General features: G+C 40.7%; 1 protein-coding gene and 1 long non-coding RNA gene across 2 annotated transcripts in view; one reads left to right on the forward strand and one right to left on the reverse strand.

The window, feature by feature from the left end:
- Window positions 1-18,588, forward strand: part of Bicra (BRD4 interacting chromatin remodeling complex associated protein) — a 98,958-nt gene that overhangs the window by 74,432 nt on the left and 5,938 nt on the right. The window contains exons 2-5 of the mRNA XM_036358567.2: window positions 9,839-9,993; window positions 10,083-10,319; window positions 10,412-13,892; window positions 14,651-18,482. Of these exons, the coding sequence (XP_036214460.2) occupies window positions 9,839-9,993; window positions 10,083-10,319; window positions 10,412-13,892; window positions 14,651-18,482 (7,705 nt within the window). The remainder of the gene's footprint in view (window positions 1-9,838; window positions 9,994-10,082; window positions 10,320-10,411; window positions 13,893-14,650; window positions 18,483-18,588) is intronic.
- Window positions 9,720-14,276, reverse strand: LOC118680147 (uncharacterized). Its single transcript, XR_004975654.2, has 2 exons — window positions 14,137-14,276; window positions 9,720-9,958 (listed from the first exon to the last, which is right to left on the reverse strand). It is a non-coding gene; the product is annotated as an uncharacterized lncRNA (long non-coding RNA).

Below are 18,588 nucleotides of genomic sequence, written 5' to 3' on the forward strand. Positions count from 1 at the left end.
ACTACATACATACAAATACTTCTGCTAATTTAGTTGCTTTTTGTTCCTTCTCTACCTTTTGTTGCTTAACAAATGCCATTCTACCGTAAAATTTGGTTATTTAGTATTGTTTTACATTGTTGATATGAGTTTTTCTCTATACTTGTTATTGTAACTACATTTATTTGCATCATTTGTGCACTCTCGTCGTTTTTGTTGTTGTTGTTGTTTGGTTTAGTTTCGATTTTCCAAACAATTCCACACTACCAACTGTCTCTGTTATTTATTTGCCAAAGATGGTCACCTTTTCACACGGCGCAGTCACTTTTCTCATACTCTCATCTCTCTCGCAAAGTGTTGCCACCGCAAAGAATTCTAGCCCACACTTTTATCGACAAATGTAACAAGCTGTGTTAGGATATACAATTTTATATATTTTATTATTATATTTGTTTTTGAGATGAGTGGAAATATATACATATATGGTATATGTACTTATGTTATAATTTTTCTATAAAAATATTTTAGGGCTTTAACAGCAGTGTTAGTATTTTTTTACGTGTCACCACAACTGCCAAGAAAGGAACCGTTAATCAAGAGTAAAAAATATATTTTACCAACAATTCTTTAAAAATTCTTCAAAACCACGAAGTAATTTAAAAATATATATTTTTAGTTGACTTTTATGTCTATGAAAAATCACTCACCCAATTCAGTAAACTGTATATAGAAGAAATTAATAATATAGAAATAATATGCATATATAATTTCGAAATTTGTATTGTTTAAATGAAAATAATTTAAATAGTACTATGTTTCCAAATACCGATTTCGTGTCAGAAATATTTTAACAAAACTTTCCACAATACGGCAACAACGCGCTCATTCACTGTCATGTGTTTTGGTACCTGTTTTGCTACGAAGAGCGGAATTAAGCAGGTGACTGTTTTGCCGCCTAGTTAAGTCTGTGCACTTGTAGTTGTCATTGGATACATTTTTAACCATATCTAAAAATGATATCAGGCGAGTGCGCCCCACAGCTGCAACCACTTTTCATTCATATTTTCACACGAATCTTTGCTTTTTCTGTGTGGATACATGCTATCACAATTCGAAAGGGAAAATTAAGCCAAATCTTGGCTGCCTAAAATGTCATAAACCGTTTATAAACGGTGAGACTCACACAATATATACATACATATTTCAATCTTTAAGTACTACATATTCGCTTGAATTACACATTAATCTTTGCTTTACCTGGACCGAAAGCATGTAAACCGTACTTTATTTTCTGGCAGTGCTACTTCATTTTTGTGGTGTTTTTATTAACATCAAAAATAACGGTATCAAAAGAGCGCGCAAAATGTGGCAATTTAACCATTTATTTTATCTCGGGTAGCGTTTGTGAAAATATAATTTCAGCGTTAATGACACACAATGTGCCAGTGAGTTGGTGGTGCCGGTCAAGTGCGCGGACCATTCTATAATATACAAATATATACAATGACGCGGACAGAGCGTGTGTTTTACTAATCGCTTGCGGTTATTATTTTGAATTTCGCACATTATTTTTGTACAATATTGGCCAATTGGAAAAAATATGACATGTTAGCGCTCTTTTTTGTGAATATTTACAATTATACATATATTTTTAGCATCTGTGCGGTTTCTTGCTTATTTTCTGCAATCATATTTTACTTTATTTTGAAATTTTGTTATACATACAAATGCCTTATCATTGCGACAATATGTCCTCCCACTTGACGTCGCCAAATCCTCGCGTGCGTACGCAATATATTTATAGGTTAAAGTTTTGTTAAACTATTTTCTGTATCCATTTGAATATATGTATGTATAAGTGTATTTTGTATTTGTTGTAATCACGCCACAACTTATACATATCGCGTCATTATCTGACAATCCACCGACAGTCTGTGTTATTTACAAAGCTGACAAACACATCTTTAAATGTAAATATGTATATATTTAATTAAAACGTAATGAATGTAATTTCGTGTATGTGTATGTACTATGTATGTAGTATACGTATATAACAAGGCAAAGCGCTTAAGCACATGATTTTCAATTGTCTGGCCTAATTCACTTACTCACCCATCAGTGGGAATCTTGTTCACGTGCTGAACTTTCACAATTAAGACATTTGATTTTTTAGCACTCTTATCAATTTAGTTTATGTGTGTATGTATGTGTATAAAAGTAGCTATTGACTATGCTGCGAAGTTGCAAAACTTTAATGAGTTTTTGCCGAAAACGTTTTGAAATTCTTAGAAGAGGGGTGAGTAATGTAACAAATTTTATAATGAAACACACATCTTCTATATCATCGCTAACCGATTCTGATTGCATTTAACAACTTAGTTTGTTTTAATGACACTAAAGTGGCAGGAGTTTACAAATTTTAGCCGCTTGACAGCATAATGTCAATAACATACTATTTGATGCTGGCAATAACGGATGATGAGACAGCTTAAAAGTTATTTTTAGTTCCCTTCCCCTTGAATGCAATATGTAATCATGTAGAATTCGATGCAAAAAGAGAGAGAGATTTACTCAAACTATTTTTTATGGATTTTATGTAGTATTTGCATACTTAAATTGAAACAAGAAAAAACGTTAAATTGGATTGCACCCAAGCTAAAATACACTTCACAAGTTTCCATGCAAGAACTAGATTTTGATTGGTTAGTTTTTATAGCAGCTATGTACAAGTATACGTGCTATAGTCGTCCGATCTGAACAAATTGGTCGGTTATTGTAGCCGTTTTTTAGTCGTATAATCCACGCGAAGAAATCTTGCAAAAGGTTTTTCTTACAAGGACTTGATTTTGATCGATCACTGTACAGGGTATGAAGATGTAAAACAGTTACATACGTTCCCTTTCGATGCAAGCAAAATAAAAAAAAAAATCCAAATTATAGGCTCGAGTTTTCGTGATAAACCAATCAATTCGCAACAATATTTTGCTTTACAACCAAATCAGTCACGAATTGTGCATCACATCAATTGTAATAGGTTAACGAACACTGTATTAATCCACTACCTGAGCATGGCAATCAGTAAGCTTGAGCATGTGCTAATTGGCTTATGTTTACGTTAAAGGGAAATAAGCTAAATGAAAATAAACTAATAAAAATAAACAATCGACCTTTTTTCTTTAATTCTTATTAAAAAAAAAAATTTTATCATACTTCGATTTAAAAAACGACACACATTTGAAACAACTTACTTTTTCTTTTTTTTTCTCCATACAAAAAAAAAAACACCAGCGGCTTAGAAAAAATAATAAACAGCTCTGTATTTCATTTTATTTATCAAGCAACAGATTAATACCGCCATTGTACTGACAAGTCCGCCTTTTAATGTTCATAATGAAAAATTCCAAAATTATTAATTGCGGAAAGAGGTCGTAAAATGTCAATTAGTTATATACAAGAAATCTAAATAACTCAATTTTACTGGAGTGGCTAAATTCATAAATCGAAACAAATATCCGCAGTCAGCGTTAATACGATTTTAAAACATATCACATAGGGGTTTACTGTTTACTGTTTAACATGCTTTGGAGTCAATCGACAGAACAACTGCTTTACTCACTGTTACTTCACATCAATCTTGCTAACAGTTTCTGCGTATTTCATTGTTTCTTACAGTTAAATTGATAAAAAAAAGTACTCGAAGCCTTATCTAGCTATTAAAATATTCGTTAATTAAACTCAATAAAAATACGTGAGATCTCAAGTGTAACAATTTTATTTGAAAAACGTGTGCAAACACATATCTCACGTATGCTCTATATTTAGAACCCCACTAACTGTTCATTTTTTTTTTAAATTTTATTATTCTTTATTTTAAAGTGTTCTCTATATATTTCTTACTTAACTCCACCTATTCGTTCTTTAATAGTTTTCCCCGCATCGGGTAGCCCACCGCCCCAAGTGCGTCATTAACAAAACAAACAGAAAGCCAAGTCGTTACACTGAACTTGGCAGCACTCTTAAAGGGAAAATGGCGGTAAATATGACACGCTATCCACCACATCACACCAGAACACATCAGCGATGCAGGGCACATCACACCATTGCAACCAGCAAGCGAAAAGTGGGCGCGTCATATCGCCTATTGTACGGCATACTCGCTTTTGTTTACACTTATCATTGAAACGCTTAGATTGCAAGCAATTTTGTATGTTTGACGCTCTGACGCAGAAGTAACATTAAATGAGCTTTACCGCGACTGAACGGCTATGAATGAATTAAATGCTTGAACGGGCGCGAAAGCCTACTACGACCACTTTGCCGACGGTCTTTGAATTTACAATTCCATTTACATAACCTCAAAGTGTTTCACTACAAAGAAAGCCGTGTGCGCACTTTACTCTTCGAGACCTCTTCAAAGCAATGCTGGAAGTGCTCAAGACGTACCTTCATACCCCCATACATACATACATATTAATTTGTGAAATCAAAGTAAGCGTTTTGTTGTCCATTGGTGGTGATGACTCGTGTGTGCGCACGAACTGGGGGAATACCGTTTAGTGGCAGGTCCATAAAAAAGAAATCCCAACATATACCATACATAAATCGGGTGAATTTGATGCATTACGCTGTAGGCACAGAAATAAGCATTTAATTTGTAATTTTTTTTTTTTTTTGTATATTTTGTTTCTTTTGTTTTTGTGAAAACACTCGTAGCACTTATTCGAGTACAAATGAATTGTTTGAATTTAATATTTTTTAATTCGTTCATTCGCTTTTCGTTAATAGCCGCCATTGAGGACAGTGCCAATTGTAATTGTTGTTTTAGCAGTGATTTATCGTCATTAAAATTATTGCTTACTTAAGTATGTGTATCTATAAAACTGATTTGCTTTCTTAAGTGATTTGTTATTTTTTCGATTTATGCCTACTTTGCGATGAATTTAATCCATATTTAATGGGGGGCTTTTACGTTTTCATTATTGTTATTGTGATTCTCGGCACTTGTGTAACACTTTATTGTTTTCACTTTAATTACACCGTAACACGAAACACGCTTTTGACCAAATTTTCGTGGTCGCAGTGAAGGCGGTTCACTAGACTCGTCATATTTGTTTTGTTTTTTTTTCATAACTTTGTTGTTTATATGTATTGTATTAATTTTTACAATTCTTTTGTCAAACAAAGCAAACGAACGATAAATTCGCTTGCGTGCTCTATGCAAATAAGCATTGATGCATTGAGAATTCTCTATTATATTTGTTTTCGTCCTCTTCTTAAATTTATTTTTAGCTGTTATTTATTTTTACTCATACTTTGTTATTCATTCTTGTGGCTTTTGGTGGATTTGGCTGTGCATACACTCATACATACATGTGCATATATTATGCATTGCGAGTGTCACAGACACCTGCAAGTCACAATATTTTCGTTTATTTGTTTTAGTTGTTGCCTTAAATATATATACACTCACATTTGTTATAATATATTAATTTATTAAACTTCAAGATTTGGCAAAACATCTGTTAACTGCGCGTTGAAAAGAAAAAGTTAATAACCTTTCAAGGGCTATTCACTCTCAACGCTTAAATGCTAAGCAAATTTTATGAGTGCATTAGTATAAAAATAATGATAAATCATTTTTATGCATTTGATGTCACCATTAATTTTAATGGATGTTTGACGTGCGCACTGTCAATTTAAAACGGGCGTATCAGCTGATCATTAAATGTAGTTTGTGTTAACAACCAATTTTGTTAAAACATTAATAAAATTTTTATAGACGGAATGCACTTGTCAAGTTTTTTGCAAAATATTTGGCCTCCCACTTATGGTCTGTAATTTTAGACAAATGATATTAATTATTAACAAGTCGCTTCGAATTGGATGTTCGATTTTATGTGTAATCTTTTAATATTAGAAATTATAAAATATTACCAAATAATTCAAAAAAAATGCAATGAAATTGCATTAAATATTGGATGTATAAATATTTTCGTGCGGTTTGCCAAGAAATTGCGTATCTTGATTATTATTCCATTGTTTGAATATCCCGAACAAGTGTTGGAAACCTATGGAAAAGTCATCGAATTTATGGTGAAGATGTTCTAGTCGACTTAAGATACTTTAACCCACAAACAAGAAATTATTATACAAAATGTAAGCTTAAATTCCCCACTTCTTATGTTATTAGTAAAAATGATATTAGTAGTTACTACTATTTTCATAACATCTGCAGAACTATGTATAATTTTCAATAGCTCAAAATTACAAATTTATTACACCAGGCAGCGCGCATTGTACCTTGTACCTGCAGGGTATATGCGCCTGTGTGTTAGCTGTCAAAGGTTCACTACAGCAACGACCGAATTGTGCACTTCCAAGAAATATTTAAGACTCAAGAGTAAAACCGTCCGACATCATAGCATAACAACGTACAGCTCTAGCCTTAACACACGCTTATTACATATATTGTAAATATCTGTGTCTTAATACTCCACCTATCCGGTGCGCGTATGAATATTTGTCTTCCATGGCATCTACCCCCATTGCACATGCCTACACTTTTATTGATTTTCGCTTCAGTTTTACGTATTCCCGAGTGCTGTTGGGCAGCTTTTATTTGTTACATTCGTGGTACTTGTTTTGCTTGCTATTGCTTTTAATATCCACACTCTGGCATTATGGCGAAAGACAAAAGTGTTGCTGTTGCTGTTGCTACTGCCTGCTGCTGCTGCTGTGGTGCTTGCACACTCCTGCAGGATTAAATTTTTTATTCTCCAGCAAAAATGTTCGTATTATTGTTGGTGTTGTTTGTATTGCTTTTGTTTGCTACTTTATATTCGTGCATTGTTTTTATGTGCACTCGACGTTTTGTTTCAAAATTTTTTCCTTACTTGCTGATTTCATTTACCCGCATCCCCCTCATGTTGATTATTTTCGCTACAACATCTAGCTTCAGCACGGCGTACACACATACTTCTCGATATCCTTTAAAACGCCTTTACGTGGCAACCACACGGTCACCAAGTAGTAGCAACAAAAACAACGCCAGAATTATACACACTTACTTATACTTATATACATACGTGAGTTAGAACTCCATACAGTACATCCGCAACCCCCAGTTAATATTGTGACGCGGAACCTGGAGCAATCACACACAAATACACTGTACGACCAACAAACAGTCCGTCCAAGCAATGTTGCAAGACATCACAAACCAAGCGGCGGCGAATAACGTCAGAAAATGTGAAGCACACGAAAGAGCAGCGTTAAAATGCCCGTCTTGTTGCCCGCTTGTCACCCGCCATTTGCCTGGTAAGTTGCTACGACCGACTGCCGGGCTGCCAATCCAAGTGCCACGGTAACCAAAATCTTGCTATTGACGCAGATGCTGTTGTTGATGCTATAGCACAACCAACAATCATAGTTGGTGGGTAGCCCTTGGCTGGCTGGCTGCCCTAGCGCGCATAATGTTCTGGTTGGTTGGGGCGGTGGCAGCTTTGCTTGGTGGTGGCGGTTGTTTGTTGTTCTTGTGGCTGTGACTACTGCTATAACAACGTGACAAACTTCAATACTTTACACACACATACAAGACATACATATGTGTAGACACGTAAGTTAGGAGCTTCAGCACTGACTACACAGTGTTGGAGCCAGTCCTTTAGCGTTCGAGCCAAAGACTAAGGAAGCAGTTAACTTAATAGGCAGAAGCCAAACCTTGCCGGTGAACAGTCGCTATCAAAATTACTTGCTCACCTAAATATATGCTTCTAAATATATGCTGCGATACTTGCTATACACACACATATACATATTATATATATGTACATAGCATCTAAACATCCATAGCTTCTTCGCTCTTTCATCTTCGGCGTATACATACATACTTCTATCAACTGAATCAACGACAATCGGCTAAAATATTGTTTTGCAACTGAAAGAGTTGCTGTTTGCTTGCTTGCGTCTTTTGATGCAACGAATTTTCGAAGTTCAAGCATAACTTGAAGGCACGCACAAGCGGCCTAGGCTGATGAATGAGCGTTGTGTATGTGGCAGCAGTATGCAAACTGCGGCAAGCTGCTACTTTTGGGGTGATGTATTGAAATAACAATAGCCGTTGTAGTAGTATTTGCGAAAATACGACATGCATGTACCACACAAATGAATGTCGACACCAACCAAAAACAACAAGCGTACTCAGCAATAACACTAGCTGCCTCTGCTGCTGCTCTTGCAACGAATCACATGCCTTCTATGTAACGTACACTGTGCGTTCTTGCAACAAACGCATTATTTTGCACGCGGTGAAGTGTGGAAAATCGAGAGTCCTCATGCACGACACCTACAAGCAATACAAACACACGTGCGTGTGTGTATACTTGGCAACAAAAACAAAACTTAGTTCATGTTCGCCTTTTGCATCTTGTGGCCAAACGCCGTGTGGATTGTCAATAAATAAATATTATGTGTGCTCCTGGTTCGGCAGAAACATAAACAGTATCTGCTGCCTCAAGTAATTCCCTTTCTTATATGCATATATTTCTGCTCTGTTATATTTTCTATTTTTATACTTTTTTTTGTAATTTGGTTGGCTAGTTACATTCAATATATTTTTATTTCTTCTTCTTCTTCATTGTTTGTTTTTCTTCCTCTCTTTTTACATAATTGGATTATTTACATAAACTGCTCTTAAAATAATTTTCTACATATTTATATTTTTTTGGTCGTCCTTTTACGGTTTTGAATAGCGTTAAGAGGACTTACAACAATAAGTAGTGCTGTCATTTGAGATGTTGGTGAGCGTCAGGGGAATTCTTGTAATATTTACGGTCAATTATTTACGCTTTTCAAGTTCAGCTGAAGCGCTTTCGCTCAACGAATCATTATTGCTCATTACACAAATCGGTTTTGCTAAAATTTTTTTTGTAAAATAAAATCGTATTTAATATTGAATATAGGCAGGAAGATGCAAGTGACTAGATATTGCTATGCAAAATATATAGAGCAAATGTTGAAACTTTGTTTTTATATACCACTTCAGTGAATTCGTTGAAAAAATCCTATATACATACATACTTATGTTACAGTGAAAAAAAAATTAATTATTGTTTTCTTGCAGTCTGATTTAATTCTTTTTATACTCTGGAATTGATCGGAATCGAATTTTAGATCGATTCACTGTGGCATATACGTGGCATATAAACTATCCGATCAAAATCAAGTCCTTGTATGGAAGACTCTTTTATTTGAAAAGCTATTTTCACATAATTTCGCACAGGCTATTGTCCAAGGCAATGTTAAAATTTTTAATTCGGATCACTATAACATATGTTATATGTATTTGTATGACAATTGCGCTATGAAAATCGTGTCAAATATCTTTTATACTATTTTATGCTATAGGAAATTGACCCTTGAGGAATATTATAGTTTCGATGCAGCCGAAATTAACGATTCTTTACTTTGTTTTTCACTCATTCATCACACCAGGGAATATAAATAAATAAGTATTAAAAGCTATTTTGAATAAGTGATTTGTATATATCGGTCGATAATATTGTATTTGAGCAACTAAAATTCCGCAAATATTTTTGTTGACAATCGATCGACAATGATCTATTGCATCTTTAGAAGAAGCGATTTTTAGACACTACTATTAGTGCTCCACTTGGTTCGGTGCGCAAAAGTTACAGTTAAATTTAATACTCAAGCATTATATATGGTAATGAAATTTGAAGTTTTTGAGCTTCAACAAATTCTTTATTGTTATTCGATCAAGTCATATTGCACTTTTTATATATAGTTTTTTACTACAAAACTTCATAATTTTTAACGAACCATCTTCTTTTTTTCGCAGGAATATTGTCTCCTCCGGGTCCGTTTTTAACGCCCAGTCCGTCACCATCGATATCTGCTAGTCCACGCTTGCAACCGTCACCCTCATTGTCGCCATTTCCGCAGGATGTGCTACTCGTAGCTGGAAATACAATAACAAGCGCCACACACGATCAGGTTAGTATTTGTGCTATCTACTATTGAATGTTTCGAAAATATGTATTTGCATTTGTTAATATTTGCTTGCATTTCTGCTTGTATTATAGGAAAGAAAAACTGCCACACCGGGACGCAGACAATCTTTGCATCAATTCACTAATGGAAGTCCGAACGCCGGTACCGTTGTATTTCAACCAAGTCCATCGCAGTCACCAGCGGCAGCGACCAGTGTTATCGGTGTGACAGCCGGTGTGGGGGGTGCAGCGATAGCGGCAACCACACCTGCAGCCGGCAATGAATTCAACACCACACTTGTTGGATCCAATAACATACAATTAAATAAGGTAAGTATGAGCCTCGAATATTTAATCTTGCTGTTAATTTATACTTTTACATTTATTTACTAAAATAAACCTTAAAAACTTTTTCGTTGCAGAAGGGCAATAAGCGCATTACTCAGCAGCAGCAGCAGCAGCTGCAACAGCAACAAAATCAACTTAATCAACAGCATCACCAAATATTCAGCAGTGCTGTTACACCAACAACTTGCCACACTGCGTCTTCGATCTCGAATACTGTAGCCGGCGGCTATGGGCAATCACATGCAGCAGCGATCAACACGTCGAGTTCGTTTGCGACAGCAAATGTGGCTGGTTGCCCAAAAGGTCAAGCGAAAAAAGCCGCCGCAACAGTACTACCAACGTCGACGTCGTTAAGTCAACAGCAACAACAACAGTTCCAACACTATCACAGCAATAGTCCGCTGATAGCTGACAGTCCAATACCGAGTCCTAGCAATACAATTACCGCCGCCACAATCAAACCGTCAACACCACAACCAATGCAAATGTTGCAGCAACAATTCACTATAACCGGCAATGCGCCACATCAAACCAATCAGCCGCAGCATACGCAACAGGTCTTTCAGATAATCCAAGGGCCACAGGGCCAAATTGTTGCGGCGCCAGCTGGCCAACAGCATACGTTGCAGCAACGACTGATAGGCAGCAATGCAACAGTTCAAACACATGTGACGCCGACGTCGTACAGCAGTCTTAGCAGTACAACAACAAATACAACAACAAAGTCCGTAAAACCGCCACAGCAAATACTGCCAAAGCCACAACAACAATCGTACAACGATGCCAGTCAACAGCATCAGCATCAGCAGCAGCAACAACAACAACATAAATCTAAAATGAGTGGAGGCAATGCAGCGACCGCCACCGTACATAGTCACACAAATAATATGGCGCAAATGCCACAGATCTCGCAATCACCACAGCCGCAACAGGCACAGATCACCTCTGGCGGTCCCGGTCATCAACAGCAAATCCTGCTACCAACAGGCGCCACAGCCAACCTAACGACGCAACAGCCATTGTTGCTCAATCAAATGCCAGTGTTGGTGCAGCAAAATACGCCGCAAGGTGTACAACTAATACTGCGACCACCCACACCACAGTTGACAGCCACACCCTCACTGGTGATACAGAATGCGCGACCGCAGGCGCAGCTCCAGCAACAACAGCCGCAACAGCTATTGCGTATATTGGGTACAAACGGTGCGACCATGCAACTGGCCGCCGCCACTCCCACCTTCATTGTGTCCTCACAGGCGAACCTCATACAACAGACTGCAAATCATATACAAACGATTAAAACAAATCCTCAGAATCCGGCCATAACACAGCTGACTGGCTTGCATGCAGCCCTCTCGGCATCAAATCAGCAACGATCTCATCAGCCGTTCACCACAACGGCCACCATAAACACCAGTCATCTGTTGGGTCCCAGTGTAGCAGCACAACTGCAAAATCTGCAATTAGCAGCCGCAGCGGCAAACGGTGGCAGCATTACGCAAATTCAAATGCCCAACGGTTCCTCACCAACAACAGCAACAATACTTTCGCAATTGCCAGCACATTTCCAGCAGAGTTTAAGCAATGCTGCAGCCGGTGGAAGTTCACTCATCAATTTGAATCAGTTAAGTGGTGCTAACATACAGCAGTTGGCGGCGGCGGCAGCAGCGGCGGGAGCGACCTTCCAAACGCCACCACCACCGCCAACCTCTTCCAGCTCTAACGTTGATATGTTCAATGCTCAGCAAAGTACGCTACCCAGTTTGACACACAGCACATCACAGGCGTCGCAGCCAATACGTCAGCCAACACCCACATTGCTACAGAGCGCGGGCATCACTGGTGGCACACTCACCATAAACCAACAACAGCAACTATCTAATGGACAAGTAGCAAATTCGATGATGAACGCAAACCCAGCAAACAGTGGTGCAACGAATGGGTCATTGCAAGCACAACAACAGCAGTCATCGCAGCAGCAGACTGAACCAAAAAAGAAGGCAAAGCCTCGTAAAAAGAAACAAACCGCCGCCAGCATAGCAGCAGCAGCGGCTGCAGTACAATCGCCAGCCGTAACAACGACTGCGTCCTCACCCACGTTACAAGTAAAAAATGTTCCAAATACTACACCCTCATCGACGGCCAATGCGATCGCGAATAAATTCAACACACCTGTCAGCATGAGTTACAGCACCGGCGTCATGCCGCAGCTGCAATTTTCACAAACGTCGCCGCAAAATGTAAAACTGACCTTCACCAATTGCAATAGCAACACTGGATCCAGTCAAACTAATCAACCGCCGCAACAACAGCAAGAGCAAGCGCGACCAAAACTCGATCTCGGCAATGTTATGAAATTGTGTGGCATCATGGAGGATGATGACGACGATGAAGATTATATGGACACAATGTCCACACACGATGATAGAGCATCCACCCCCGCGTCTAACGCACCGCAACCACCACAAACACCCACGCATGCAACGTCGACATCAACGACACAAGCGCCGGCGCCACCAAACGCCAACGACATAATGATCTCGATACCCAGTCAAAATGGCACAGACTCCTTGCCTTTTACCGTGACAATACCTGCCTCAGCCGCGCTTGGTGCTGCAACAGCATCCAGCAATGCTGGTCATGATACGACAGAGCCGCACAATATCTTTATTAAAATCGATCAAAATGACACGGCTTCAACGCCATACACAATCTCGATACCACGACTGCCGACTGCGGAGGAAATTCAGCAGCAAGCGCAACAGCATTTGGCACAACAGGCAGCAGCAGCAGCGGCGGCGGCTGCCGCAACACAACAACAACAACAGCAGCAGCAGCAACAACAACAACAACAACAATCCAATAATAAAATCGGTGCAGCGACAATGAATTTCACCATGTCGTCCGCCAACAATCTGCCACAGTTGCAGTCAATGCAGCCGACGCCAGCGCAGCCACAATCGCTGTTCAACATAACAGCTGGCGGCGCCTCACCTCAACTGCCAACGTCTAATAGCAATCCCACAGTAGCCATTACGACACCCGCAACTATCACCACAACAACAACAACTGCAACGGTGAAACCACGACGCAAACCAGCTGTGCGTCGCAATGGTAAGAAGCAAGACAACAGCATTGCAATCACGAATGCGTCGACTGTAGTAACAGCAAGCACTGCAGCGGCCGCCTCGATTACAACAACAACTACCACAACCAATAGTGTCTCAGTGATGCCCTCATTGACGACCACCCAAACACCAGCCATGCCGACAGCCACAGCTGCTCAAGTTCAGCAGCAACAACAACAACAACAGCAGGGCGCTTCAACTACATTACCGCACACAACGTCGACAGTGACAACAACGCCAACAACAGCGTCATCATTGGCCGCAACGGTTGCGGGTGCGCCGCAAGTTCCTAGCCAAATTGGCAATATACAAATCTCGCAGGTGGACACAACGAAAATGCTACCAAATCACAATAGCGGCTGTGGTGCTGTGGAAAATAAAATACAAATTATGCCGATTTTGGACAGCACCGCTGGCGCAGGAGGAGGTAAGCAGCCTTTGTTTTTGTTATAGTAATTGAATTTAAGTAAAAAAAAATTACTCAACCAAAACTTATTTAGTTGAAAGTACATCATACATAGATTTATTCATAAAGTTTCTATAAAGTTCCATGTGAGATGGGAATAGTCCTTTTTGAATTTAAGGTTAGAATTTTTTATCAAAAGATTAATATGGAAGTGCACAACAAATTCATAAATTTGCATTTCGACAAACGATTCGATTTTGATTACCTTTGTTTTAGCTATGATAAATTCCAAAATGTCATATAGTGCATTTTTTATAATTGCTTTCACTTAGTATCCACAACAAATGTCATAATATACTTTCTTCTTGCTATTCACATTGCCTGCATAATAAACTAAATTAATAAAACAACAGTAATACAATGTTAGTCATGACGCAAACCATTTAAAAGCAAACCGATTACAGTTAACTAAAATAAAAAACAAACACATGGTAGTTCTTAATTGGGTAATTTAAACAATTTTAGTTGGATGCTAACTGTTTGTGATAAATTTTAGGTATTGCTTTATTTTTAGTAATATATGCATATATTACTTAAATTGCATTGCTTTGGACTACGAGAACTTGCCGTAGAAGATATAAACAATGCATAAAATCTGGTGTATGTAGTACAAACCTAAGTGGGTATTATATACCATATATACATATATTTTGTTATATTTACGATACAAATTTTCTCCAAACTAAAAAAATTACCGATAATACAATTATTTTCCTTAGGACTACATATTAAGGCGGCAACACTACCGCCCACTTCGCAATATCAAACGCAGTCCAATCAGCAACAACAACCACATCAACAACAACAACAACATATTATATTTCAACCACCAAACTCTCAGGCAAACGTACAAACACACGAATCACCCGCCGCCACTATCAAATTAACCACAGATGGCAGGCAGGTACAACTAGTGGCCATACCACAAACATCAGGATCCAACGCAACTCCGGCGGCTTCATCTAATCAAACACCGACAGTACAACAACAGCCCACCAATTCAATGGCTGCGAACAGCGGAAGTGCCAATAATAACATAATATCGACACCGGGCCTCACCAGTGCCACCATTTTGCCACCACAGCTCACCGGCATGCCCAGCAATGTGTCAATATCGGTCGGCTCGCCAGCAACAGCAGCGGCGCTCATGCCACAACTCACTGGCAATCTTACATTGACTGTATCCGAGCAAGGCGAACGCCTGATACTGCGACACAATGCCAACCAACCTCAAGATCAGCAGTCGCAGCTATTGCTGCAGGCGCTACTCAAAGGCGCGCTGCCAAATGTGACAATAATCAATGAGCCAACCAAATTGGATAATAGCAACAACAGCAGTGGCAGCAGCAGCAACAGCAATATCGGTGCAACTAGCAATATGCAAAACAATCGTGTTGGATTAAGTGCAACAACACTGCCGCCAAGTTCTATGAATAGCGCATTGCAACAGCAACAAGCTAAAACTTTGATTTCCACCAACACGGGTGCTATAAGCAAGCTGACGCTGCCCGCACAAGTCGCAACAGCTGTGGGAGCAAAAACACCCACAATACAGTTACAATTCAATGCTGGGCCAACGGCACACTCCAGTAGTGGTACCACTGGGAATGGAACGACAGGACCAACGCTTCAATTGCAATTGCCGCAGCAGTCAGCACAACTGCAGATGCAGCATCAGCAGCAACAACAACAACAGCAAAAAACGTTCCAGCAGGCACAACAACAACAAAATATGTTGAACGCCGCGAGAGCGCAGGATATGGCACAGTTAATGCAACAACAACAACAACATCAGCCACAGCCAATGCTGCCACAGCCGCCGAGCAATGCGCTACTTGGTGCCGCATCGTTGGCTGCACAGAGCCAACAACGCTATGTGTCATTGCCGAAAATCAACGCCGCGACACAACAAATCTTCTCCTTAAATAGCGAAACAAATCAAATCACGCCAATTAGTCCGACACAAACCGCTGCCTCGATTGGTCCCACCGAACGCCTACTGATCGCGCCAGCCGGCATCAACGCTCAGCAATTGGCGCAGTGCCTGCAGTTGGGGCAGATTCACTTTAACGATGTGAATCCACTGCCGCCGAGCACGCAGCCGCAGCCAACATTGTTGGCCATGAACACGACGTTAAGCGCGAATCAGCAAGCAGTGCAACAACAACAGCAACGTTTGCAGCCACCACAACAGCAAATAGTGCATCCGCAACCCATCCAGCCATTGAGCAGTGTAGCCAGCGGCGTCAACACGAACAACTCCACAGCGTCAACAAATACCGTTACCAAGCAGGTGGCCAATGTGGCGCCTATCATCGATCAGAGCAAGGCTAAATTGGAGCCGCCAAGAAATGCAGCGTCGACGGGCGCAGTCGCAAAGAAGAAGCCCGTGCGCAAGCCGAAAGCCACAACAACAGCTGCTGACGTCGCCAGCGGCACAGCAGGTATTAAAAACGCGAGCGTCGTTAAGCCGATGCCGAAGTTAGATCCACTTTCACAAAAGCCAAACAATAATCCAGTGCAAATTGTGCAGCCAAATGTTGCCAGCGGCAAACAGGTCGGCGGAACGGCTGCGTCCAACAATTTGACTACAACAACAGGCACCAATAGTATACAACCGTTTCAAACGCTACAACAAACAACAAAATTAGTCGGTGTAACTGCGCCCATGCAACAACTTGTTACTTCGACAACAACTGCGCTGCAACAGCAGCAACAACAACTCCAACCATCCAGCACCGCTTCAATGTTGTTGCAATCACCCAGTATTCGCAGCTTCGTCAGCAGCGCCAATATTGTTAGTTGTTCGACCACACCAACGAACAGCAGCAACAACAGCCTTGTTAGCACTGCCAACAGCAGCAGTAACGGTATGACATTGACATCTGCGTCAACCGTTGTGGCGCCAAGTTTCAGCATAAATAACGAGCCGCCATCACTTTCGGCGCTTAATTCGTCCAACAGCACAAATGTGTTGCAACAACAAACACAACTGCAAGTACAACAACAACAGCCAACACAAGTGCAGCTACCGCAGCAATCGCCACAACAACCACAACACACAGTCTCACGTGTGCAAACAATTCAATTGACCGCACAACAACAACAAATGTTCAAGCAAGTGCAAATGCAAATACAATTCCTCACCATTAAGCTGCAACACAAGTCGCTGTTAACCTCACTGCCCCTGCCGTCGGACTTTGATCCAGCCGCTATTGCTGCATACATCAAACCCATGAGCGACCCCGAAATAAATGTGGCGCTGCAACGGCTGTACACCGAGCAGCAACGCATACTGGCCGCGGGCAAAGAGATGCCAACGCCGGAAGCGTACCTGCAGATGCCGCCCATCGGCAGTGGCGCTGGCATAACGTTGATGACGCAACCGCCGCAAATGCAACAACAGCAACAACAACAGCAGCAACAGGTTGGCGTAGGCAAGCCGAACACTTCGGCCGTACCGGCGAATGTCGTACAGCCAAATAATCACTCGTCCACCATGACAGTGACGGCGACATCGATGAGCAGTGCCATCGCTGGCCAGCAGGCACAGACGCAAGTGCAGACACAGGCTGGTGTTACACATCGTATTCATATCTACCCGATGCAACATCATCAAACTATGCAACAGAACAAGCAGCAGCAGCAACAACAACAACAGCAATCGAAATTGCAGCAATCCGCAACGGTTTCTCGTGGCAAAGACAATAACAACATCAACGGTAAAGGCAAAACTGTCACGTCCACTCAACATCAGGTCACACAAAATTCGAATAGCAACAACATTAGCACACTCATGCCGCTAAGCCAACCGAAGCAGCAGCCAACGCTCGTGCCAACCTCCAAAGCGCCAGCATTACTTTTTCAACCTCAGCAACAGCAGCAACAACAATTCATGCTGCAAAAGCCAGTATTAGTAGCGAGCAGCAGCGCCAGTAGTTCAACTCTTATGAACGGTCCACCGCCACTAGTGTTCTCTAGTCCATTAATCGCTGCCTCAGCAGCTGCAACGGCAACCAGTGTTGCCAATACGCCGACAACCATGCATTTTGCAACAGGCGCAAGCGGTTTCATACAACAACAACATGTGTTGCAACAGCAGCTACACGCTATAACGCAAGCACCCAGCAGCAACTTGTCAACGCTAGCGCCTAGCATGGCACCTATCAGCGCAACAACAACAGCACTTACCAGCGCCGGTCACACGAGCACAATGATGACAGCAACAGCGGCAACAATAACATCTGCGCCGCCAACGACCAATGTTACATGCGTAACAACAACTGCTAATGCAACGTCAACAACAACAACAACAGCAGCAACAGCGAACGGCGCAACAATAACAACCGCGGCGACGGGAGCGACAGTTATGACAACCACAAGTACAACAACAACAACAAATGCTCAAGCAAACATGCAACTGCAGCAGAACACGAACAGCTCTTACGCGCTCACCACCACCAGCAATGCTCCCGCAACCATGCTGGGCGCTCACCTGTTCAGACGCGAGGAGAGTTTGTCACCGCAGCCGAAACTTGCACGCCTTTCTTTGTGAGTAGTTGGTTGAAAATACGCGATACTCCACACAACTTTCGCCTTTCGACTATCAGAATTCTTAAATTTATCACTCGAATATTTATAATTTTTATTTCATATA

This window comes from Bactrocera oleae, chromosome 2, assembly GCF_042242935.1.
Source record: "Bactrocera oleae isolate idBacOlea1 chromosome 2, idBacOlea1, whole genome shotgun sequence".
Taxonomy (NCBI): Eukaryota; Metazoa; Arthropoda; class Insecta; order Diptera; family Tephritidae; genus Bactrocera; species Bactrocera oleae.